This window comes from Perissodus microlepis, chromosome 5 (genome assembly GCF_051167445.1).
Source record: "Perissodus microlepis isolate ML-2025 ecotype Zambia chromosome 5, ASM5116744v1, whole genome shotgun sequence".
Classification (NCBI taxonomy): Eukaryota; Metazoa; Chordata; class Actinopteri; order Cichliformes; family Cichlidae; genus Perissodus; species Perissodus microlepis.
This window is the reverse complement of record NC_140465.1, coordinates 17,479,942-17,504,399: the sequence shown is the minus strand read 5'-3', so window position 1 is coordinate 17,504,399 and position 24,458 is coordinate 17,479,942. Positions and strand designations below refer to the sequence as shown.

At 40.3% G+C, this 24,458-nt stretch overlaps 1 protein-coding gene across 2 annotated transcripts in view; it reads left to right on the top strand.

Moving 5' to 3' along the window:
- Window positions 1-24,458, top strand: part of col7a1 (collagen, type VII, alpha 1) — a 65,841-nt gene that overhangs the window by 19,883 nt on the left and 21,500 nt on the right. The window contains exons 34-87 of one of the 2 annotated variants that reach the window (XM_084928392.1): window positions 27-80; window positions 175-249; window positions 463-576; window positions 2,560-2,586; window positions 2,677-2,730; window positions 2,839-2,910; window positions 2,982-3,041; window positions 3,359-3,394; window positions 3,481-3,525; window positions 4,068-4,103; window positions 4,203-4,247; window positions 4,366-4,401; window positions 4,543-4,578; window positions 4,711-4,743; window positions 4,837-4,908; window positions 4,998-5,057; window positions 5,237-5,272; window positions 5,361-5,441; window positions 6,349-6,384; window positions 6,575-6,619; window positions 6,732-6,803; window positions 6,941-6,985; window positions 7,074-7,109; window positions 7,251-7,292; window positions 7,480-7,560; window positions 7,714-7,749; window positions 7,865-7,900; window positions 8,142-8,222; window positions 8,316-8,351; window positions 9,170-9,241; window positions 9,372-9,416; window positions 9,672-9,707; window positions 9,971-10,006; window positions 10,505-10,609; window positions 10,689-10,754; window positions 11,051-11,086; window positions 11,606-11,641; window positions 11,722-11,769; window positions 11,867-11,902; window positions 12,388-12,492; window positions 12,657-12,866; window positions 12,946-12,981; window positions 13,074-13,118; window positions 13,212-13,328; window positions 13,417-13,488; window positions 13,973-14,017; window positions 14,425-14,460; window positions 16,755-16,790; window positions 16,869-16,913; window positions 17,010-17,042; window positions 17,166-17,228; window positions 17,367-17,402; window positions 17,982-18,062; window positions 18,151-18,219. In XM_084928392.1, coding sequence (XP_084784518.1) covers window positions 27-80; window positions 175-249; window positions 463-576; window positions 2,560-2,586; window positions 2,677-2,730; window positions 2,839-2,910; window positions 2,982-3,041; window positions 3,359-3,394; window positions 3,481-3,525; window positions 4,068-4,103; window positions 4,203-4,247; window positions 4,366-4,401; window positions 4,543-4,578; window positions 4,711-4,743; window positions 4,837-4,908; window positions 4,998-5,057; window positions 5,237-5,272; window positions 5,361-5,441; window positions 6,349-6,384; window positions 6,575-6,619; window positions 6,732-6,803; window positions 6,941-6,985; window positions 7,074-7,109; window positions 7,251-7,292; window positions 7,480-7,560; window positions 7,714-7,749; window positions 7,865-7,900; window positions 8,142-8,222; window positions 8,316-8,351; window positions 9,170-9,241; window positions 9,372-9,416; window positions 9,672-9,707; window positions 9,971-10,006; window positions 10,505-10,609; window positions 10,689-10,754; window positions 11,051-11,086; window positions 11,606-11,641; window positions 11,722-11,769; window positions 11,867-11,902; window positions 12,388-12,492; window positions 12,657-12,866; window positions 12,946-12,981; window positions 13,074-13,118; window positions 13,212-13,328; window positions 13,417-13,488; window positions 13,973-14,017; window positions 14,425-14,460; window positions 16,755-16,790; window positions 16,869-16,913; window positions 17,010-17,042; window positions 17,166-17,228; window positions 17,367-17,402; window positions 17,982-18,062; window positions 18,151-18,219 — 3,063 coding nt within the window. Of the gene's footprint in view, window positions 1-26; window positions 81-174; window positions 250-462; window positions 577-2,559; window positions 2,587-2,676; window positions 2,731-2,838; window positions 2,911-2,981; window positions 3,042-3,358; window positions 3,395-3,480; window positions 3,526-4,067; window positions 4,104-4,202; window positions 4,248-4,365; window positions 4,402-4,542; window positions 4,579-4,710; window positions 4,744-4,836; window positions 4,909-4,997; window positions 5,058-5,236; window positions 5,273-5,360; window positions 5,442-6,348; window positions 6,385-6,574; window positions 6,620-6,731; window positions 6,804-6,940; window positions 6,986-7,073; window positions 7,110-7,250; window positions 7,293-7,479; window positions 7,561-7,713; window positions 7,750-7,864; window positions 7,901-8,141; window positions 8,223-8,315; window positions 8,352-9,169; window positions 9,242-9,371; window positions 9,417-9,671; window positions 9,708-9,970; window positions 10,007-10,504; window positions 10,610-10,688; window positions 10,755-11,050; window positions 11,087-11,605; window positions 11,642-11,721; window positions 11,770-11,866; window positions 11,903-12,387; window positions 12,493-12,656; window positions 12,867-12,945; window positions 12,982-13,073; window positions 13,119-13,211; window positions 13,329-13,416; window positions 13,489-13,972; window positions 14,018-14,424; window positions 14,461-14,778; window positions 14,815-16,754; window positions 16,791-16,868; window positions 16,914-17,009; window positions 17,043-17,165; window positions 17,229-17,366; window positions 17,403-17,981; window positions 18,063-18,150; window positions 18,220-24,458 lie in introns of both variants that reach the window. The other variant, XM_084928391.1, reaches the window with a different exon arrangement.

Below are 24,458 nucleotides of genomic sequence, written 5' to 3'. Positions count from 1 at the left end.
GTTTCCTTTGTTTTCTGTTGTTCTAGGGTGAACCAGGAACACCAGGACCACTGGGGCCCAAGGGTGATAAAGGTGAAAGGGTGAGCTTAAAAACATCTTAACCTTTTTTTCCAATTCAGAAAAAAGGTGAAGTATTATTATTCCACTGTTTACTGCACTTTGTTGATATTTTAGGGTGAACCAGGTTCTGTGACTGGTGGTGGGGGTCTTCCAGGGAGGAAAGGAGAACCAGGCATTCCAGGAACAGATGTAAGAAAAGCACCAGATAACCAGTCATGTTTTTTATGTTGACATTCACAGCATTCTTTAACTTCTTTTAAATAGCCAGTGTAATCCTAAAACCCACAGTGGGCCAAAGTGTCATCTGTAAAATCTTATGTGTAGAAGAGAGTGTAGTTAAAATGGTTTGTATGGTCATCCATCATTCATATGTACTGAGTTGAGTTTTTGTTGTGTGGCAAGGGTATACCAGGTCGGCTAGGCAGGGACGGCACCAAAGGAGAACCTGGAGTTCCAGGGACACGAGGCCAGGATGGTCGCCCAGGAATACCAGGAACACCAGGGCTTTCAGTCAAGGTTTTTCTCCTGCATTGTTTCGCTTCTACTAAAAAAGGAAATAGATTTTCATAGTTAATTCTTTTGACATCAGATTTGTAAAGTGCCCTTACTCATGTCTCATGTATGTATGAGCCCACATCCTTTCCTAGTGCAAAACACTGACCGCCAGGTTGACTTCTGTGCAGAAGTTTTGTTCTCTGCCATATCGGTGCTAAAACGTATCTTAAACCACCCAGTCAGTTTCCCTGAGCTCTGTTACAAGTACAAGGAAACAGCAGCAATTTCAAATGCAATGAATATTTGCTCTGTTATTATATACAAGCTTATTATATACTGGTCATTATATACTTGGGTGGGTACAGTTTTTTCACTCAGTTCTTTCCATTATTTCCATTCCTACTGAGAAAACAGCTGTTGGATATGGTTTATGGAGTCTGTGGAGCATTTCTCCAACAAGAAACTGTTATTGTCAAAGTCTCACACATGGTGGTAGTATTGAGCTGCCTACATATTTCATCAGTGGAATATCAATCATTGGCTGTATATGTAAAGAAATCCTTGGGCAGTTTTTCTTTGGTTGGAGGTTTTTATCAGGGTTCTACTTTTCAGTTTTCCACTCCATATTTAAAAAGTCTCAGGTCTTTTTTTTCTTTTAATGTATTAAAAATCCAGTTTTCATATTCAATAACAGAGACTGATGCTAAATGGCCTGTATTTGTGTAGCGCTTTACACATTCAATCATCCACCCATTCACACACTGGTGATGGCAAGCTACGTTGTAGCCACTGCCACCCTGGGGCGCACTGACAGAGGCAAGGCTGCCGAACACTGGCGCCACCGGGCCCTCTGACCACCACCAGTAGGCAACAGGTGAAGTGTCTTACCCAAGGACACAATGACCAAGACTGTCCGAGCCAGGGCTCAAACTGGCAACCTTCTGATTACAAGACAAACTGCCAACTCTTGAGCCACGATCGCCCCAGAGACTGATGCTGTTTGATTTTGCGAAGTCTGAAGTCTGGACATGAATTACCCTGTCTATCATAGTGTTCACTGGTCACTGGCTGGGGATAAAGGGACAGATCGATCAGCTGTGGTGACCCACTGGGAAATAATGAAGAAAAATCACATCCTTTATTCTCTTTCCCAGCAAAGTTTCCAATTCTTCAGTTATTTTATAAGAATGTCCCGTTATTAACAGATCATTGTATTATGTCAATCTGCTTTAAGGTACCGTAAATCCCGGACTACAGAGCGCACCTGATGAAAAGCCACACGCTCTAATCCTAGAAAGAAAATCAATTTTGCACTTGTACAGGCCGCACCGGATTTTAAGCTGTATGCATTTCACTTGTAATATGAGATATCTACACAAAAATATTACACGTGAGGATTTTTAACGTTTAATTTAATCCGTAAGGTAACATAAACATGGTAACATAAACGTTATGGTAACATACAAAAATACATACTGCAAATGCTTTTTTTCCTCGAACAGCGCCTGTAACACGGCTACCTTTAAGTATACGTACGTATCGGTAACACACAAATTACGTTGCGTATGTTTTTTTACGGAACAGTGCACAAACAACATTACAACGTAACATAACAACCGGTAAAAATATATACCGTATATATACTACTTATCAATTTTATTGGTCTACTGTTACCAGGCAAAATGTTTTTGGCCGCATGACAAAAAATATGCATTAGCCGCACGTCAGTATAAGCCGCAGTGTTCACAGTGTGGGAAAAAAGTAGCGGCTTATGACCGCAATAAAACAATACATAAAACAGCAGAGATGTCCTTTGTTTGTTTTTTGGGTTTTTGTTTTACAGATCAACCTGTGAGTTTGTGTGCATACACATGACGCACATCAGTCTCTTGGGAAACTTATTATAGAGTTTTTCGTCCTAGTAACAATGTTCTGAATCCTCGTTCTCCCCCCGGTTGTTTTCTCAATCTGTCTTTCTCTCTCCTCCTCCACTTTTTTCTACAGGGAGACAAGGGAAGCCCAGGAGAGAGGGTGAGTCACACCATCACCAACTTGTCCTTTCACTGCGAAGGATCACACGAGCAGAATGATTTCTCACCTCTTATTTCTTTTTGCTGACAGGGACCTCCAGGAGTAGGCAGCGGGGTGGCAGTGAAAGGCGAGAAGGGCTCCCCTGTAAGAGCTGTCAATCGCAGACAGTGTGCTGACACATTATTTTGGAGATTGGCTCTGTGTACAAGCAAGGCATATTTTGCATTTACTAATTGCTTTTTGTATTATCAGGGTATTCCAGGACTTCAGGGACCTCGGGGTCCACCAGGACCTGCAGGACTTGAGGGCAGAAAAGGGGAGAAGGTAGTTGCCTATTGAGTCGGTTTAAGAATGATGCAATGTGTTTATTTCACAGGCCTGTGATTATTTTTCAGGGTGACAGTGCCGAAGGACAAACTGGACCTCCAGGCAAAAATGGGGAACCTGGGGACAGGGTAGGTCAGACACATGGGTGTTTAAAAAGCATGGCTCATAGTACAGTATGATGAAGATGTATCCATTTTATGCAGTAAATATCAGAAAGAACAGACAGGATGATGAAGGTGGCTTAGATAGATAAATACATGTGAAAAAAGTGCTTCTGTGCCTTACAGTTACAGAGTTTTGAGGAAATGCTTTCTAAATGGCCATGTTTGGGTGCTGAGAAATCCTGCTAATTAGGAAACAGTGTAATTAGAAACAGAAATAAATTCATAACCCCCTCAGTGGAGCTGATAAATTTAGGTTTGAACATTTTGTTTCTGTTTTTCAGGGGCCCCGTGGGCCTCCAGGAGAAATTGGCAGCAAGGTAAGTCGATGGCAGGGAAAAAAAAACAAACTTTTGCCATTTTTCCAACGGAATAATGACTTCTATCACTCTCTCTTTCCTGATAGGGAGACAGAGGGCAACCAGGTGAGCCTGGATCACAGGGAGATAGGGTGAGTCACATGACATGAGACTGAATCTTTCTTTGTGTCACTGTTTATTTGTCTTTCTGTTATATGGATCAAGATAACTTTTCACAATATTTGGGGCCCCTTTTCTATAAGATTCAACATTCATTTAAAAAAATCATTGTGATGATGTAACAGCTGTAGTCCTTTTATGCTACTCACAAAAAAAAATCAGAATGAATGAATAAGTAATGAGGTCATAAAATGATATATTAAAGAGCCCGAGAAAAGAAACAGTCATGAATTATGATGGATGATGCCATTTTATCACTTGCCAGATGGGAAGGATTTTTAGTATCCTCTCAGCAAACACCTTAGTGATGTCACTGATGCTCAGTAGATTGGTACCACTGATGCTGTGCATCGTTTTACCCACACGTATTCAAGCACACCCCAAAAAGGTTTGTAATGTTTTCAGTTGTAGTGTTTGCAGGTATGGCAGTAAGACTCTGTTGATTGCATGTGCTGATTTAATACAGGGAAACTTTCACCGAAAGATCACGTGTTGAATTTGAACCTTTTTGTAGGGGGAGAGAGGACCAGCTGGTGAAACTGGAGGAAGAGTGAGTACTGGTTTAGTTTGTAGTCTTAGTTAAAGGTTAGCATCTTGTGCTTTCAAAAGATTTTTTTTCACTTTTTTCTGAATTAAATTGCCTCCTCAGGGAGATTCAGGGAAGCCAGGCCCTCCAGGACCAGCAGGTGTAAGAGTAAGTGACAGACTGCTATGTTATATTGGCTAATGTCATCTGTGTGCCTTTCCATTTCATGCTTGTTGCATCATCTGCATTAGGAGTCTCACAAAATGGTGTTTCCTTTTTGTAACAGGGTTTACCAGGACCCAGTGGACCGCCAGGAGAAAAGGTGAGACTGATATAATTAAGTGCAATGATATGAGAGGCAGCGGGTCAATAGGAACGTGATTTTGACGTTGAATGTTTCATAATCTGGTGTAATGAATTTCCAAGCAAAGATGAAAGAACAAGTGAACATGTCTGTTCCCAGGGAAATGACGGTGCACGAGGAGAGCCTGGGAGAACTGTGAGCAATCAGACATGAGAAAATCATCACATACATTCATTTATTCATGCGTTTTTTTGGATGTACACTTAATATTCACGACAGTCTATGTGTATGATGACAAGCCTTTATTGAATTATTTAAATCATCCAGGTTCAAGGTCTCCCAGGGAGGAAAGGAGAACAGGTAATGTGTAAAATCGCATCTCCTACAACTTTTCATTTTAGCGGAGCTCGCTCAGAGTTCATGGGTGTAACTTCCGCCGCTTTTCACCCGCAGGGGGAGCGAGGCGTACCTGGCCCTGAGAGTTCGAGAGGAGAAAAGGGAGAACCAGGGCAGAGAGGAGAGAAAGTGAGAAAAATAGGTTAATTATTGCTTTTAAATGTTCATCATTTGCCGTACCTCATAATGGTTTTTGATTTTTTTTCTTATACTGTAAGGGGTCTCCGGGCTCTGGAGGGTCAGGTGTTGCAGGACCTAAGGGAGAGCCGGGAGAGCGAGTAAGTCATCCTAACTTCTCTTTATCAGAGCTACAAAGGGCACAGATGCACTGTTTACAACTGCCGTGATGTATTCCTGACACAAGCATCAGTTATTCATGAAGCATTCCCTTGTGCCACCTGTTGTCATTCCCAAACCTCTCAGAGCAAAAGTACATAAACATATGCTTTTCCCTCAGGGGCCCGCTGGTATTAGCGGAAGGCCAGGTGCCAAGGTGAGAGGCCTGCTGTGTATGCTTTCAGTTGTTTTTGTTTATTAGTGTCTGTTTGATTGTTTATCTGGTCCTCTTAACTGTTTGTTAGGGAGATCCAGGTGAATCGGGAGAGAGGGGAGAAAATGGACGCGCAGGATTCCCAGGAAAGCCAGGCGTTCCCGGTAAACAGGTCAGAGCGGTGTTTGGATGAAGTTACTACCTGACCTTTACTGTGACAAGCAACAGTTTTTTTTCAAGAGTTTACAAATAGGATGTAGGCTTGAGTGATAATTTAAGTTTTACTCCACAGTGTAAATATATTTAGAAAGGACTGTTGACATACATTTTCTGTACTTAAAATAAGTGTAATAATCAGTTGATAATCTAAATTTATGATATATGGAAAATGTTTTCTGGTTCCACATTAATATTCTTATTATAATATCAACCATATGGTCCAGCCTCTATGGGAAACTATAGCTTCTACTGAAACTTTTATACTCTTTTATTCTTTCACTGGTTTACCTTACACAGTGAAGTACATTATATGGATAAAAGTATTGGGCCACACCTTAACAAGTCACTTTCTATCCTGCAAGATATTCCACAATCACCTAAAATACAAACACAATCAATTATTGAAATCAGAAAGATATAGGAACCACAGCAACTCAGCTACCAAGTGTCAGACCACGTAAAGGTACAGAGCTCCAAACCTCCTTGCGCATTAACATCAGCACAATAACTGTGTGCCGGGACCTTCATGGTATGGGTTTTCATGGCTGAGCAGCTCCTGTAGGTGTAATGTGTAGGTGTCCATATACTTTTGTATTAAGATATTAAGGTTGTCCATGTTGCTCTCAGTGCTGTAATCAAAAATCAACAGCAACCTTCTTCTGTTTCTTTCAACATGCGCCTCTTTCTAATGGTCGTTTTAGAGGTAAAAACAAGTACCCTTTATGTATTCATGACATGTCCAGTGCCTTTCTTTTGTGCATGTGTACTCTCTTCAGATGCTCTACTGGATTAGTGTCGATTTTGAAATTTAATGCCACAGAGCTTCACACCCAAATAAATTATTAATCCCGTTTTTTTAGGGTGAGAGAGGAGAGAAGGGTGATGAAGGCATTCCTGTGAGTATAACATCTGCTCTTTCACATTCTTTCTTTTTTCTTTTTACCTTTTATAATATGTTTGTTTGACTAGAATATCATCCTCATCATATATATCCACAAAGAAAGGATCCTTCTGTCATGAATATTTAGGTGTAGTTCCATCCTTTCTCTTGGCCATTTTCTTTTTTTTACTTAAATTTTTCATCAGGGTGAGTCTGGACTTCCAGGGAAGCCAGGAGAAAGAGGACTGAGGGTATGACAAATCTCTTTGAAGCATATTTTAAAGTTAAGTTTTCAATCGTAACCTTTAAATTGCCTCATTTGAAAGTTCACTTAACAGACCTTTTGATTGATGCTGCACTCAGGGTCAGACTGGTCAGCCAGGGCCACCAGGCGAGAAAGGAGACATAGGAGACCCGGGAGAGAGTGGACGAAATGTGAGACGCTCATTTATGTGTTATCATACAGACAGCTTTTCAGTATGCTCTTGTACTATTCTGTTGAGACCTTGAGAGAAGGAGCTGTGAAAAAGGTCGGCCGCTCAGCACCTTTATTGATCTGTGTTCAATCACAGGGCAGCCCTGGACCGTCTGGACCACGAGGAGAGAAGGGAGAACAGGTATGGTGCTTATTTTCATTTTGGAAATGGGAGATGTGTCTTTATATGTACCGTTAGTGGATTCACACACTTTATTCTCTTCAACCAGGGACTTCAAGGGCCCCAAGGACCACCAGGAACAGTGGTAAAAAAACAGTGTCACAGAACACTGTTTAACAGCCTCCAGGAATCAGCTTAACACTGAATTAACTACTTATAACCCAATTTTGATAACACAGAGGAGGCAGAGCTACATGTGACATTTGCCATGTTTGTTTGTCAACAGGCTGATATCCAGGGCCAGCTGAAAGGAGAGAGAGGAGAAAAGGTGAGCGCTTTTTCTGTGCATGTAGACACTGAGAATTTTTTTTTTTTTTTTTACAAAATCAAGTATGTTCGTTTGACCTGTTAAAATATCCTAAATAAACACCAATAGCTGAAATAAGTTGAAAAATATAAGGTAACTGGGTAAAAAAAAAGTATATAGCAGCAGATTACATCACTGTGATTCCCAGGGTGATGCTGGTGACCCAGGAGAGCATGGCGGCAAAGGCACGAAAGGCGAGGCGGGGACTCCTGGAGCTCCAGGCCTACGAGTGAGTCTTCCTCATTCTTGCAATTTTTAAATGCATTCATAGCATCTGATAAGTCGCCCTATATAAATCTGAATGCGCACAGATCCTGTTCTCAGTAGATTTTAGTATGCAAGAGTGATGTGACTTCTTGTTCTTTTCCTGTCGTCTATAAAGGGTCCTGAGGGACAACGGGGGCCTCCAGGGACAAGAGTGAGTGGACTTTCCTTCTCTCATTCTCTACATTGCAATTATCTCTAATGCATATCTTTAACTGTCTGAATTTCATTGACTTTCAACTATATTTATGTCACGTTGATTTTTATAGGGCGACACAGGAGACAGAGGACCACCTGGAGAGAAGGTTTGGAATCACACAATCTCATCTACTGCTCTCTTCTGACATGTGTAGTTCTGTCATTGTGCTGCAAGGAAACTTCCACTGGTTTTGTTAGTGAAACAGCAGATTTCCAGTAGGAATCTGCTGGCAGAAACATGTGTATAGGGGAAAGTAAGCTTCATAGCAAAGTTAAATCACTTTTACTGCTAACTTACAGACTGTAATAACCATGTGATTTCCTAACTCTTAACTGATGTATTACCAGGGAGAACGGGGAGCATCTGGCTTAGATGGGCGTCCTGGTCTTGATGGTAAACCAGGGGCTCCTGGGCCACCTGGCCAGAGGGTATTTCAGTTTGTCTCATTTTTTACCAAACTATAAGACTCACAGAGTCTCTGTGTAGCTGATGCACTGCATTTGTTTTTATTTGTGCTATAGGGTGATCCTGGGAAACAGGGAGATCCAGGGAGGGATGTAAGTGTTGTTTCTCTCTGTCTTTAAAGATGATTGTGTGAAAGAGGCAATCATTACAAAATAAACACATTATTTTTGGTTGTATTGTTACTTAAGTAGACGGGTATAATTGTTTGCCCCTTCAGGTTTTCATTCATTGTTCCTTTTTAATCATTTTGCACTGGAAATGTATTTAATGTAGTTTCAGGAAATGTACTTTTCATATTGTCTGAGATTATCACCGTGCAAATGATTGTTCATGATGGAAGTGTCTTCTATAGTTTGATTTTAATGAGCATCCATCTATCCATCTTCCACATCCATCTATTCCAGCATCCATCTATCCCTCTTCCACTCATCCAATTCGGGGTTGCGGGGTCATTATTTTGCAACATTCTCAATTTTAGTGAGCATATGCACTTGAAGTGGGCGTCCTGCAGAGGGCACTGTGGAAACTGTAAAAAAACAGCTTTTAGATCTGTGCTGAGTTGCGTAAGCCGACTGTAGGGAAAGATGTCTCCAGGCCAGTCCATTTTTCAGAGGAGACTGTTATGCAATATTGACCATAATAATGTTATTAAAAGTCCAGAACTTTGAAACATAGGGTTTATTTAAAAGATCTAAATCCTGGCTTACAGGGCAGTTGTACAACAGCTCTGCAGCTGCTCATGCACATTAAAGTCTATCTAGCGATGACATCTCTGAATCTGAATCTTTTACACAGTGATCCTCTCAGAAAATAAACAAATCACATTTAAATCTATTTTGCACTGTATTACAGTGTCTAGTAATTCATTGCAAAATCTACTCTTGGACTATTTGTTGTTTTTTTCTGCCAGGGATTACCTGGACTAGTAGGGGCGCAGGGTCCCCCAGGGCCTGTTGGACCTGCAGGCAATCCAGGGATACCTGTGAGTACCCCTCTATCCCACTCAAAAAGAGACTCCCACAATGTTCCATTGTTCTGTCTGTCAGGCCTATACATGTTTTTACCGAACTTCTGCTTCCAAATTTCTAATTAACCTTACTTTTATTTGTCAGGGTAAAGCAGGTGAAAATGGCAAAGCTGGACCACCTGGCAAAACGGTAACTCTGACCTCCTGAATATAATATCCTCATAGTTTGATGTACTTGTATAATTGGTAATGGCCTTTTTTATACCTTTATTCTGTAAATGATGTTTACTGATCAAAAGCAGTATGGACATTTATTTCAGGCTCTGCCGCATAATGGTTCCCTTAAGTGAGTTTCTAAAGCAGAGGCACTGAGTGCTCCCGTGGCAGACTGGCCATTATGCACTTTGTTCCTGTTTGTTGTAATGCATTTTGTTTGGACTCACAGGGCGAGGATGGCGTGCCAGGTGAAGATGGTAGAAAGGTCTGTGTCTCTTTCATACGATTTAGTCAACATGATTTCCACAGTTTGACTCTGTAAAGGCATCTTACTTGACCCATGGCACGATTTTTGCTAACCAAGCCACGCGATTGTCATGTAAAATTGCATGTTACATGTACGTACATTAGACATTGGTTTTTATTTTTACATGATGTGCACATAAAGAGTGGATTAAAACAAGAAAACCCATAATTTAGCAGGATTATTTTTGAAGATTGTATTTAATGTCTATTTCTAATCTACAGGGTGACAAAGGAGAAGCTGGAGCAGCTGGAAGAGATGTCAGTTTTCACAAAATCTTTCATATGATTACTTTTTAAAAATGTGTTTGTTGTCAGTTTGTTTTTTATATATCTTATCGAGATGCCTTATATCGCCCTGCCTTCCTGTTATGACTTTATTGCATATCAGCTTTCCGTCCTTTTTTTCTCCTGATCACTTCCCCCTTCAGCTGTATATTTGTCAGCCATAGTTTGTTCTAAAATTGACATCAGCCTCTCACTGCTGAATCAATGGGCTCCTCTGAAGAAGCTATATAAATTCACCTCTAATGATCTAGCTTAGCCTTTAAGTGGAGCGACTTCTGAGTGGAATCCAGAGGGGTGCCAAATGTCAGAGTGCCGGTTTCATGTGCAAATTCATATTAATTATCTCTAGAACATCAGTGGAGGGGTGGCAGCGGCCACCTGCTTTGATTTTATAGTTCAGCCTTTACTATAGTGAAGGAGGAAGAAAGTGTGTGGGGTGAATTTCAGTTGTGAACAGCATGTGTTTTTCAGGGCCGTGACGGGGAGAAAGGGGACCGTGGTCCTTCTGGGCCTTTAGGCTCCCCTGGTCCCCCAGGAGCACCTGGATTACCTGGCAGCATTGGTCCTCCTGGTCAGGTGCGAGTGAAGCCGACATGTGAAAAATAGCAAAGTTAATTTGGCGTTTTGAATGAAACGGGATGTTCCCCTTTCTCAGGTTGTGTATGTGAAAGGAGCTGAAGCGACACCAATCCCAGGTCCACAGGGGCCCCCAGGAACGCCCGTAAGTGTGCATTACCATTCTTATTGCCGCTGTTGGTGCTGCTGAAACTAAATTGAGCATCTTTTAGTTAGATTCTTTTAGCTTATTTATTGGAGAAATATATATTTTTAAAGAAAATAAGTGGCAGTCAAATAATTATTACTGTCCACTATATTCTATGTATGTTGCTCTTGTTATCCCCAAAACCATGAGCCAACAACATCCACAAGCAGCAGTTATGTGTGTCATATCTACACAAGTTGCTGTTTGTTAGCTGCCAGGGTGTCTTCATTTTTGTGTCCCCGTTTTCCTTTCAGGGTGTCCCAGGAATCCCTGGAGCTGCAGGAACCAGAGTAAGTTGTAGTTTTGAGATGTTTTTTCTTTTTTTTCTGGGCTTTTTTGTATTAACTGGTGTCCTGCTTCTGTAGCTGAAACAGGAAGTGAATGGAAATGTGATTCTATGTAACAGCAGCTACAGGTCAAGTCTTTCACCTTCTATTCTTATGAGAACTCATTACACTTCAAGAATCTTTAGTTGGCATATGACATTCACAGTCCTCTTTGAACAATTAACTTACCTTTTAGTTAGCAAGTATAAACTGGAGTACTTTGAACTAACATGTTATTAAAGCTGAATAATAACAACTCACACACACACTCTAACACCAAAGTTACATTACTAAAGAAATAAGCCCTGCTTTTTTTTCCATTTCTGGAGTATTTTTTCTTGCACAAAAGAAAGATTGCAAAGATCTAAGAATCATTTTACTGTGATGCCGTTATTATTGTGTGCAGTTTGTTGTGATGATATTGCAGTGCGATTCCCCCCTCACCCTCATTGGTATTTCTCATTTTTTCTTTTTTGTTTTCAGGGAGAGCGAGGTCTGCCTGGCCTGAAAGGTGAAACTGTAAGTGAAACATTCAGCGAAAATGTGACATCGAGGGTCCACTTTTTTTTTTTGACTCCTTCATATCTTGTTATGTTTAGGGAGACCCAGGAGAGGATGGAGCACCTGGCAAACCCGGGACGTCAGTGGTAAGACATCAGCACATTGCCTGTCATGTAATTGTCAGTTGTCAGTATTTTACATTTCTACATCTCGGTTTCATAATGTCTCCGTGTTTCCTGCCAGGATGTACAGAAAGCTCTGGCAGGCTTTGGTATTCAGGTAGGTGGACTCCTCAGATGACTAACTCAATTTGAACACGATTTCTTTTGGCTTTCACTTGCATGGATGGATGGAATAATGGGGAAAAAATGCAATTATCTAAACAGTCTTAAAATCAGCACTTACTCTTGCTTCTGTTATAGCTTATAGAGAAGAACATTTCCTGCAAATGTATGCAAAGTGTTATATTTCCCACTTTGTTCTTGCAAATGTCATCATACCATTTATGTCTGGCCTTGTTTCAGCAGCTCATTTAGTCCAGTAAATGTAGGCATGAGTCTTTCATTTATTATGCACATACACCTGCTTATATATTTTAGAATTATGCCTGGCAGGTTAAAGTGACACTGTTTATGAGCAGTTTTTGAGCTGCTGGGATGAATTCTAAATGACTAGTTTTATCTGGGGATTAAAACATTTTGCAGATGGGCATCTGCTGCTGAAAGTTATAAAGCTTTTCCGTTTTGGATTTCTGCTCCACACAGGTGTCTGATCTGAAGGAGGTTGTGGACAGCAAGGACACACTTTCAGAGAAAGGTGAAAAGGGAGATAAGGGTGAGCCTGGACAGAGAGGACCATCTGGAGCAGATGTAAGTGTGACTAAGCATCTTTGAGGATTAAAGTGAAAAGACAAAATGATGTGAAGACTTCCAGTCAGATAGAATGAAGCATCTTGTTTGGATTTTTTCTTTAGAGTGTAATTAATCGAATGAAATTGATAGGGAAATCGTTTTTTATTCTGGTTTTGCCCTAGGGTGCTCGTGGTTTTCCTGGAGAGCGGGGCGGCAAAGGAGACGCAGGGGACCGAGGACCTGTGGGACCAGCGGGGCCTCCAGGAAGAGCCATTGTCGAACGAGGGCCAGAGGGACCTCCGGGGCCTGCTGGGGAGCCTGGCAAGCCAGGGATACCAGGTCTTCCTGGACGAGCTGGGGAACTAGGAGAGGCAGGAAGGCCAGGAGATAAGGTGGAGAGGAGAGTTGGGCAACCAAATGGGGTCTCTTTTTGTGGCATCACAGTGATGACATTGTATATTTGTTTTTTAGGGGGAAAGAGGAGAGAAAGGTGACAGAGGAGATTCTGTGAGTCCTCTTATTAGGTTGATGGTTTCATTTCTTGTTTTAGTAAATTTCCTGGTTCTTGTAGTTAACTGACAGTTTGTTCTGTTTCTCAGGGTCGGGATGGATTAACAGGACCAGCTGGCCCACCAGGTCAAAAGGTAAAATAGTTTTAGTTATTGTTGTGACAAGATATTTAGTAAATGTAGAGTAAAAAAAGGATTCACAGATATGTATGTGATTATGGTTTATAGGGAGAATCTGCTGACTCAGTCCTGGTTGGGTCTCCTGGGGCTAGAGGCCCTCCTGGAGTATCTGGGTTGAAGGGAGAACCTGGTGCTACAGGACCATCAGGACCTAAAGGAGACCGCGTAAGATTTACGCATATTACACACATCTTGTGTCATGTCACATCGTATGTGTCTTAATATGAATAAACAATTGGAATGCGCCTTACAGGGTTTCGTGGGACCTCGAGGTGATAAAGGTGAGAGAGGAGAGCCAGGAGAAAAAGGCCGTGATGGCTCACAGGTGAGCTGCCTCTCAAATGGAGCCTTGATTAAAATATTTTGTTACTCTAATCATGAACTCAAAATGTGTTTTAAATATTCTGACTACCACCTCCTGCTTGTTAGGAAGATCAGTGATGAAAAGATGTGATCCTAACATCTGTCCACTAAATATTACACTATTGTAGCTGCTGGTTGGCTTAGCTTAGTGTAAAGACTGTAAGCATGGGGAAACAGTTAGTCAAGCTATGTCTAAAGCTATTAAAATTTCTCTTCCGCCTCCTTAAATTCCCACTAATTAAAACATTGTTTCTTGTTTATCTTGCAAAACTGAAATGTAAAGATGACCTGTTGTGTTCATATTTGTTGATGTTCAGCTAAATTGCGTTAAGAAAATTTGCTGTACAGGTATTCTTCGAAAGTGTTATTCAGTCTAATATAAAACTATTATAATAATTACTATTATGAGATTTGTCAGGATACAGATGTGTGGCTTGCAATTGCAGGGAACACCAGGAGAGACTGGAAAACCGGGCCAGGATGGGAAACCGGTAAGTGGACTGCTCCCTGCGGGATGTGTGGCAGAGGTTTCTGAAAGTTAACTTGACTCTTACAACACTGTACTTTCGAATTGTCATAGTGAAAATTATATAGCATTGATTTTGTAAATATGTATTCTAAACATTAATTTCAGCTGACTTGGTAAGTGTGTGTATTTCCTTATATCACTGATAATCATTCACAGACATAATGAGCCTATAATCTATTGTTTTCAAAGTATGTAACAAGTAGGAACCACATCTCTACAAAGAACACATTAAAGTTTCATCTTTTTTCCCCAAAACACACTTTGGGGAAATTCTGTAAGTCATGGTTATCATCAGTCATGGTAACACCAAGGAAAGAAAGGAAAATATTCCTCACACTTTTTGTTTTCCTTCCCTGCGTGTCTGAGCAGGGTTCAACAGGGCCTGCTGGTCCTCGAGGCCAACCAGTGAGTAACCAGTAACACAGTCTGCTTCTTTTAGGCTTGATCTGCAGAGTTAAAGCTGCAGGCTGACTGCAAGTTCAAAGCCAACGGAGCTGTTTCCCTCCTTGGGCCGAGGCTTCGTAGATCCTTAGGCAATAACCACATGCAGCTGTGCGACTAACGCCTCACTCTTTAACTTTCTCTCTCTACCTGTGTGCGTCTTATCTATGTCCATTTCCTTTTGTGTGTGTTGTTCGTTTCCCCTTTTTCGTCACTGTTCTCCACCTACCTGTCCCCCCCTCCCTCCTGTCATCCACTTTCCTTTGTCTGTCATTTCTCCAGGGCTTCCCTGGGTTCCCAGGAGTTCTAGGCAGACCGGTAGGTTCTCTGCTGATGGCTGGCATGCTTGAGCTTTTGGGGAAATAGGTGTGAAAGGTTTGGAGAATCTGTCCTTGTAGTATCAGATATAATTAGGATTCGACCAAAACTGATAAGATGCTAATGGGCAATAGCTTACAAAGCAAGCAGGGTAAAAAATAAAGCACGATTTAACACCAGGAGCACAACCTGTCATCGGGATGCACTCATTGTCATGTACCTCCCAGCCAATTTTCACCTCTTTAATCTTAATTCATTCTTATTAGAATCATGATTCTGGAGCTGAGGTCTGGGATAAGAGTCAGACCTCGAACAGTTCCTCATGAAATGTCCAAAAGGATCTGTGTCAAACTCAAGGACTACATTTTGAAGAAAAAAATTTAAATGTGTAAAATACCATAAATTTGTTAGACGAGATGAAAGCAAGTCGGCTGACATCCTCAGCCGCAGCTCTTATGTACAGTAGTGTGGGGAATACTAAACTGGGTGCACTCCAGAAAGTACGGTTGATGATTCGCTCGAATCTGCTTATCATGCATGCAGCTGTGCCTGATGTCTGTTGTTTGCTTATCCCTTGCACAGTGCTGATTTTTCAGAGCTTACCATGCAAGTGTCTCCTTGTTGACATTTCAGATAATCTGTTTGTATTGTTCTACCTGTTGTCCATCAATTAAGTGCTTGTATTTTATGTTTCCTATAGAGACATGTACATATGACAGTATTTATCATTCCAAGTTGTAGATTTTTGGGTACAGAAAAAGTGTGCATCTTTTTAAGTACTCAATTTTTCTAAACATATTTAGGCATAAATATGTTCCCTAAAGGAATTGTTCTACATTTTGAAATTGAAAGTTAGTTGCTTGCTTCTTGGGAGTTGACTGTATACAAAAATTGATCTAGCCAAAGTCTTTCTTTCCCACTGTCTCCAAGTTTTTACTCATCTGTTTGCTGGAGTTTTCTCTGTATTATTGTATGGTCTTTACCTTACAATATGAAGCAGCTTAAGCGAGTGTTGTTGTGATACATAAATAAAATTGAATTGAATGAGAGGGTGAAGTTATCAGCTGATGCTAGCTTGCTTGGTAAGCAAGATGATCTATAGATTGCATGGGTACAAAAAAGGTAGTATATGTAAAAGCATGCGTCAAACACTGGGGCAGACTTTTAGCCTCTTTAAGCCTGAATAAAAATTTTAATAAGTAAGTTATATTAAAAAATGAGTTCATTACATTATTATGACAACTAAAATTAGCTTTAAAGGCTACCATTTTTTAAATTATCTGTACATTTTATCATTTTAACATGTATGGGGTTTTTAACCTTTAAATCTGAAGCCTCAGTTTTAGGATTTTTCTTTTTAAGTGATCATTTTTTTACCTAAGGATTGATGGATATAAAATGCAGTTAATAGATAGCTGCTAATCATTGTTAATATACAAATATATATAGAAATAAAATGTCTATGTACTCAATTTTGGAACCTGCCTCAGTTTTGTGTTTCATAAGCTTAACCTTTGGCGTCATTTTTCAGCTCTGGATTTTGCTACTCAGAGTTGGATGAAAACATCACTTTGTTACATATAAAGCTACTGCCAGTAGTCATTTAACTTAGAGTTAAAGACTAGAAACAGACACTTCAAAAATACATAAACTCATTAGCTGATCTGTACACAGTTTAATATTCACTCATTTGGTTGTTTTTTGGAGCGGTCAAATGCAGAATTGCTTGTTTCTGTATCAGTGATCATCTCACTGGGACTGCTGTGAACTCCTAGCAGAAAGTTATATTTAGCGACAGACACGGCTGACATTCTTACATAACTCTCAGGAACAAAGCCATTTAGCTTTTAAAAATGTAAAAAAAAAGAAAAAATTCCTTTAGCATGTGGCCTGTGTGCAGATGTTCAATTTTTTATGTGACTTTGTGACTTTGCTTATAGGGAAACCCAGGAGAGCCAGGCATTAGGGGGCCGACTGTAAGTATGACAAACATGTCACACACATTCAAAGACTCTTATTAACAGTTACCAACGTTGATGATGTGTTTTTAACAGGGTCCCATGGGTCCCGCTGGGCTGCCAGGTCCACCAGGTGTAAAGGTGAGTTCACTACATTATCAAAACTTTAGTGTGCAACAAGTAGATTTTTGTTTGTTTGTTTGTTTATCAAACTTATAAAACTTTTGTTTTTTACAGGGTAATCAAGGAGAAGCAGGTGTTGGTGTACAGGTATAAAATTTTTTACATCTTATATAAAATGCATTAAATTTCTCCGGGACCGAATAATATAACAATGCGCACAGTTGTGATGTACAACGGATAACCCTGTGAGTTTATTTCTCATCTCTGCAGGGTCCTCCTGGTGCACAGGGGAGCACAGGTCTGCCAGGATCAGCAGGTCCCCCAGGAGCTGTGGTATGTGTTCCCACAAATCATAACTTCTCAGCAGGGGAACATAATTCTGTCATGTTTTCTCGTGAAATTCATTTAAAATCTCACGGTGTGTATCAAAATGTGTTCCTTCGTACCACTGTAATTTTTTTCTCCCTGCAGGGTCCACAGGGGCCTCCGGGACTGCCAGGGCAGGTGGTGCGTATTTGGTCTTAATCCTGCTGCGGCTGCAATGTGTCACACAGTGAGGAAATGTAAACGTGAAAAAAAAAGTCTTGACCCTCAAGCAGTTTTGTTGTAGCTGAAAATAGGGAGGTGATTAACTGAAAATGCCAAAACATCTGTACCAAGATTTTGCTGACAGCTTGAGCTGCATAGGGTTTTTTTGGATATCAGACCCTTCTTTCTTTTTTGGGGATATATCAACATTTCTACCATTATTATTTCTGGTTTTCTCACACATCCACATAGCTAACTGCTGGATTTGTGTAATATGTTGACTATTGTAGACTAAATATATTAAAATGTGAAGCGCTTTTATAACCTGAAAATAAGTGCTGGCATACTTTGATAAGAAAATCAAGAAAAATAGATGTAAGTTCATTTATCTGGCATTGTGTGCATTATTTAGAGTCTTATTGTGTAGACCATAACTGATCAATGATGTAAAGATGTGAATTTAACACAGGCATCGGTTCAGATTTTGAATGAGTAAATGATCTTCAGTGTGAGAGTGATAAACACATTCACATATACTAAGGCATTTCTGCTCCTCAGGGTGAAGCAGGCAAACCTGGTGTTCCTGGAAGAGATGGGGTGCCTGGCAAAGAAGGAATACCTGGATTACCAGGAAAGCAGGTTTGAGTTTATGTCATATTGCTCACCGGTGGCAGCACTATTAAGTGTTTTTTTTCTCAGTGTTAACATTGTGTAATTTGTTCCTCAGGGCATTGCAGGACCTCCAGGCCAGGCTGGCCTGAAGGGGGAGCAGGGAGACAGCGGGCCTCCAGGGAAGGTGAGCAGATGTTGCGTCTAGCGAGCAATCTCTTTCTAAGAGACACAGAAAATGCAGCTAGTTTTTTGGTTGTTTTTATCGGATATAATCCAAGCTACAGAATGGTTTGTTGTATGAAGTAATAATTTTAAAAAGTATAGCGTTATTATTAGATTGAAGAGCTTTTATCTGACACCAGGGGGTTCTATTCTGAGTCCTCCTTTAGGAGCAGTGAATGGTAAATGGACTGGTAGTTACACAATGCGTTTCTACTCGGTTGAACACAGTCTCATTCACAGAGCACCTTTTTTTTCTATGCCTAAGTACTTTTCTAACATTCAGACACAATCTCACACTCCAATGGAGAGAACTCAGGGTTCAATATCTTCCCCAACAATACTTTGTCATGTGGACCGGAGAAGTCAGGGAGTCGACCCATTGGAAGGCTGATCCACCAACTTTCCAATAATTCGATGACCCGCTGTACCATCTTAGCCACAGCTGCATCTTAAAGCATGAACCTTAGCCCCAGTGGGTTCCAGATGTGTTCCCCTGTAAGTCCACTCTTCTTAAAGAGAAACTGGAGTACTACTGTTTTATTTGTAGATGATAGCCATGATGCTGAGATGGTTTAATTATGCTGACTGGCAATGTGACACATGAGGATAATCTAAGAATCTAATATGGAAAAGGTTTGATTGAGAGCCAGTATATTGTCAGAGCAATTGGAGAATTTTGGGGTCGTTGGAACTGGAAACTGTAATTCATGAGGTCAAACACAGTCATAAATTGTGTTGTGGAGTAATGCCAGATAAATGTGGACCTGCTCTCATTTCTGTCTGAACACATTTCTGCCTCTGCATATTTAAACAGTCAGGCCAACTGTGCTCTTCTAACCTTGGACATTTTGAGCTGTTTGGAGTGGTCGCTAATTCCCGAATAGGTGAAACACAAAGCAGTATCTCTGGGGTGTTAAAAAAGTCTTTTTTGAGTATTTAATCTTAATTTCTCTCTAAGACCATGTGTTTTATTTTACAGTAGGCCGTGTCTCCAGTTTATGCTTTCCTATAATAAACTGGATATGGTGGGACTTTATGGTAATAGAAGAATTCAAGCTTCCTGTGCAAAGTGTCAGCTGTGTTAATCTGTTATATGACTAAACATCCCTGCACAAAAATGTTCTCATCATTATAAATTAAATCATTAACAGATAGTCTCCAGACCCTATTGTAAGTATTGTATGTTTGCAGTCGTTTTCCAGCTGAATGGATGACACAGACCTATACCTCTGCATTCATCCTTTTGCTTAAAATCCTTGATGAATTCCAGTGTGCCACATCTATTGGCAGCTCTCCATGCTGAAGGCCAGGCTTTAACACAACCACCGTGGCTGACAGATGGGTTCACATGCGTTAGGTCAAATGCCATTCCTTTTTTATGTGCAGTCTGTCACTTTAAAGTTAATTTGTTTTTGTTTTTTTATTGATCCATAGATTTTTGTTCCACAGTTTTATTGTTTTTCGATTGGGAACTCAAACCCTGTGTGAAGTAAGACATCTTTGTATTAGAGATGGCACGATACCACTTTTTTATGTCCGATACCGATACCGATATCATAAATTTGGATATCTGCCGATACCGATATGAATCCGATATAGTGTATTTTTTAATCAATAAAACTGTTTTTTTAATATCTTGCTGCATTTTGTATAAGTTCATACTCAAGTTAAAAAAACACACACTAAAGCTATTCTGTGATACCTGTATGCAAAAAATACACTGCACCCAAAATATTTCATAGTTCAGCAAAACTGATCAATCTAATAAACTTAAACCTACTCCATCCTCCCTATTCTGGTATTTTAAAGAGTACTTAGCAGAAATATTAAGCAACCTAACTAATAGGGTTCTAAAACTCCCAGCAAATAAAATAAAATAAAATAAAATAAAATAAAATAAAATAGGGAACCACCTCCCACCCTCCACCTCATGATGCTTAATTGACGTAATCAACTATAATTTGATGCAGTGTGAAAAAAAAATACACAGAAATCAGTTATTTTTCAAGAATAATCAAATAGATTCAACACCTTTCTTCAACAAAATTGCACTCTGCACAGATGGTACCTTCCCAAAGGAAAAAGTACTATAGCTTACTAGGGTATATTAGACTTAATAGTTACTATATACAGTAATGGACTTCTATACATTTTACATCAGATTAAAACTTTGGGTGTAAGATTCGGATAATTATTTATTAAAAGCTAGACATTTTAAATGAGAATAAGAAAGAAAAGTATGTCTTTGTGCCCCCTTTTCCCTGTTCATGCCCTATCGGCCCCCCTGGCTAAACTTTGCTAGATCCGCCCCTGCACAGTTACCAGCCGTCAGCTACATAGAAAAGGATCCTGGTGTAGAAAGTAATATTAAATAAATTCTAACAACAGCTTATCAAGCTTAAACGTGCTGCTGTTGTTCAGCCGCTGGTTTCCTCTTTCTGGCGCGAAGTGAGCAATAAAAGAAAAACAAGAGAGACGGACTCGGGACAGAAAAGCCGATCAGCTGATCATTAATCAGTTTCATGATTGAAGTAGCAGCAGAAGAGGGAGAGAGAGAGGCGGTCACTCCATATATCTGTTGTTAAGCTTAACGCGGGAATGCTTTACAGACATTCAGAGATGAACTTACACACTTGCTTTACTTCTCTCTGGGATAACTTCTTCGGAGATGAAATGCCGGATTGCTAGCGAGGCTACAAATACACACAGCCGCTCTATCACGTGACCCGCACTGCTGCAATGTGCTACGGTTATGAGCCGAGTTACGCCATGTCGCAAGTTTTGCGAGGTGCTTTTTTGATATTTAATGGATCGGATTACATTTTTTTTATTTTTCTCCGATATCCGATCCAGTAATTTACGTCAGTATCGGACCGATACTGATACGTAATATCGGATCGGTCCATCTCTACTTTGTATACCTGGAGTTTATTATTGACTTGTTGGGCAGTTGCTGTGCCTCGTAGTTTATTCTATTTTAACCACTAATATAATGATAAACCTAATCAAAAATGATCATGCTCAAACAGCTGTGCTGGATGAACATTGGTATACTGTTAACGAATGATGGGAGACATCTGTTAAAGGGGATTGTTTGGCTTCCTTGTGTTGATTCTGTCAGTGAGGATGGAAATTAAGCCAAATTCTTGCAGATGAAAACTAAAAATGACAGAGAAGGTCACTTACATAATGTTCCCTGTTAACTGCTTCTCACATTATCACATTTTCCACACTTTAATGTGACTTGAGTTTTTATTACTGATGGTTTGATGGATTCTTTTAAAAATTTCTAATAAAGAAAAAACAGTGTACATTAATAGTTTTAATTGTGGCATAAGCTCTAATTAAACTGTTACTTTTTGTAATGAATTTCCTCCAATTCAGTCTCAGCAGATCTGATTTGTTTTAATGGCAGGCTGTTATGTTGTTGAATTTTGCCACCCTTTATAAGGGGTTTACATTAACATAGTGTACAGTCTAGAATGAAGTGTGTGTTACAGTGCTGGAATTAACTAATTTGTTTTTAAGAACAATACCAGCTGCTTGTTTTTCCAATTATTGAAACGCAGTGTTTCAAAATTCTGAGTTACCCTATATTTTAACACATAATTTGGTTCCGTTCATTTAATCTCGGGACGCAAACATTCAGGCAAACGTAAACTATTACAATGCCAGATGCTTTTCAAGCCCATTAACTTGGAGCTTCTTTAACAAAAGACATTATAAGATAAGATAAGATAACTCTTTATTGTCATTGCACAGTCATACATAGTACAATAGTACAATGAAATTGGAAAACTGTCCTACGTCAGCACTACATATAACACAACACGACCCGATACGACACATCACAACGCAACACAAACAACACAACACAGTATAATAACTTAGTAATAAAAAAGAAGAATAAGTGTGTTTGTATTGCACATTGTTATTATTGCACATTAATTGTTATTGCACCTTGTTATAAATATAAATATTATTATTGTTACTGTTTTTACCCTTGTTACCTCCCCCCCCAAAAAGTTCAGGTAGGTAGCCAGTCAGGTCAGCTGTTAGCACTGATTAGGGCTATTGCCCTGTTGTAAAAGCTGTCCTTGAGTCTGTTTGTTCGGGACCTCAGCAGCCTGAACCTCCTGCCAGACAGCAGCAGCTTAAACACCCGGTGTCCTGGGTGTGTACCGTCCCGTAGGATGCTGCGTGCCCTCTTGAGACAGCGAGTGCTGTACAGGTCCTTCAGGGAGGAAAGAGGATGTCCAATGATTTTTTGGGCCATATTGATGACCCTCTGGAGTGCCTTTCTGTGTGCTGTGGTGCAGCTGGAGAACCATACACCGATGCAATATGTCAGCACACTTTCAATGGAGCAGTGGTAGAAGACGGTCAGCAGCTCCTTCTTCAGGTCCATTTTTCTGAGGATCCTCAGAAAGTGGACATGCTGTTGGGCCTTCTTCAAAACCGCAGAGATGTTAGAGCTCCATTGGAGGTTTGTGTCTATGTGCACACCCAGGAACTTGAAACTGGAGACCCTTTCCACACACTCGCCATTGATGCTGACAGGCTGCAGCTCAGACTTCCTCCTTCTGAAGTCAACTACCAGTTCTTTTGTCTTGGTGGTATTGAGGTCCAGGTTGTTGTCTACACACCAATCTGTCAGCCTCTGAACCTCAGCTCTGTACGTCGTCTCATCTCCCCCAGAGATGAGCCCCACCACGGTGGTATCATCTGCAAACTTGATGACTGCGTTGTCTGGGTGGGAAGTAACACAGTCATGTGTGTACAGAGTGTACAGTAGAGGACTCAGTACACAGCCTTGTGGAGAGCCAGTGTTAAGGCTGAGGAAAGATGAGGCCCCACTCTAACTCTCTGTATACGGTCTGAGAGGAAGTCTCTGATCCAGCGACAGGTGGTAGAAGGAAGTCAGATTTCCAGCAGTTTAACTATTAGTCTGTCTTGGAGTATCGTATTGAAAGCAGCGCTAAAGTCAACAAAGAGCATGGCATGGTCTAAGGAGCTTGGAGAGAAAAGAGAAAAGCGTCTGGACTTCTTTAAGTTGCTTGAATTCAGAGGTGAAACGTCTTCAAGGAAACTTAAAGAAGTCCAGACGCTTTTCTTTCCAAGCTCCTTAGACTACGATGACCTGGTTGACTGAAAACCTTCACAGACACATTATGGCATGCTTTTGAAAACATTAGTAATTCAGCGTTGTAGCTTCAACGTATAGAAAACATTCAAAAAGCACCGGTATTGTCCGTGTTGCCATGAACTGGTTCACTTCCGATGCCCAACAACACTGAAGAAGATGCATTTAGTGAAAGACATGAAAAATAAAACGACTTATGAAATGGATTTGTTTTCATTTTTTTTCCCTGAATGGTTATATTCATTCAGTTTCTTGAGTGACTCTGATAACCTGCTATATACGACTTGTTCATCTGCTCAGGATTTCTCTCCAACATTTGTTGTCTCACACACACACACACACACACACACACACACACACACACACACACACACACACACACACACACACACACACACACACACACACACACTCTTAACTTAAGGGTTTCGCTCTCTCGCTTGACTTACAGAAATTTCCAGACTTTCTGTAACACCAGAAATCTCAAAGAAGATCATCAACAGCCCTCAATTTACTGTGGCAAGAAAAGAATGATCTACTGTACATTTCAAGTACAGTTCATTCAGTTCTGCTATAAAGTATCACACACCTCGAGAGTACTTCTATATATTTTTGTCTCTGGCCTAATGGCAAAATAAACTTCCCCCAACTTTGTAAAATCACAGCTAAAATAAAAGCCAGAATAAAAAATGACTACATAAGAGTACATACAACTAAAAGTTTGCCTTTTTTCTCTTTGGCAATCAGGCGTATGCTGCCTTCCCAAACTGGCAGTATGTCACTAAACTTTGAGAATCCCTGCAATAATCCTCACCTGATTTGTGAAGATGTTTTACTTCAGATTGTTTTTGTGTCTTTTTTGTGTCCAGCTCACAACAAGAATGATCTTTAGCTGCTTTATATTTTAAGGTAAAAACAATGTGATATGAGAGAGAAAAGCTCAATGACCTGGTGATCTCCGGTGAGCAAGCAAATGACAGCAGGGAGGAAGAACTCCCTTTTTAACAGGAAGCGATGCCTGTGTTCTGAAGCACAGTACTTTTGTAGTTTGTCTGTCA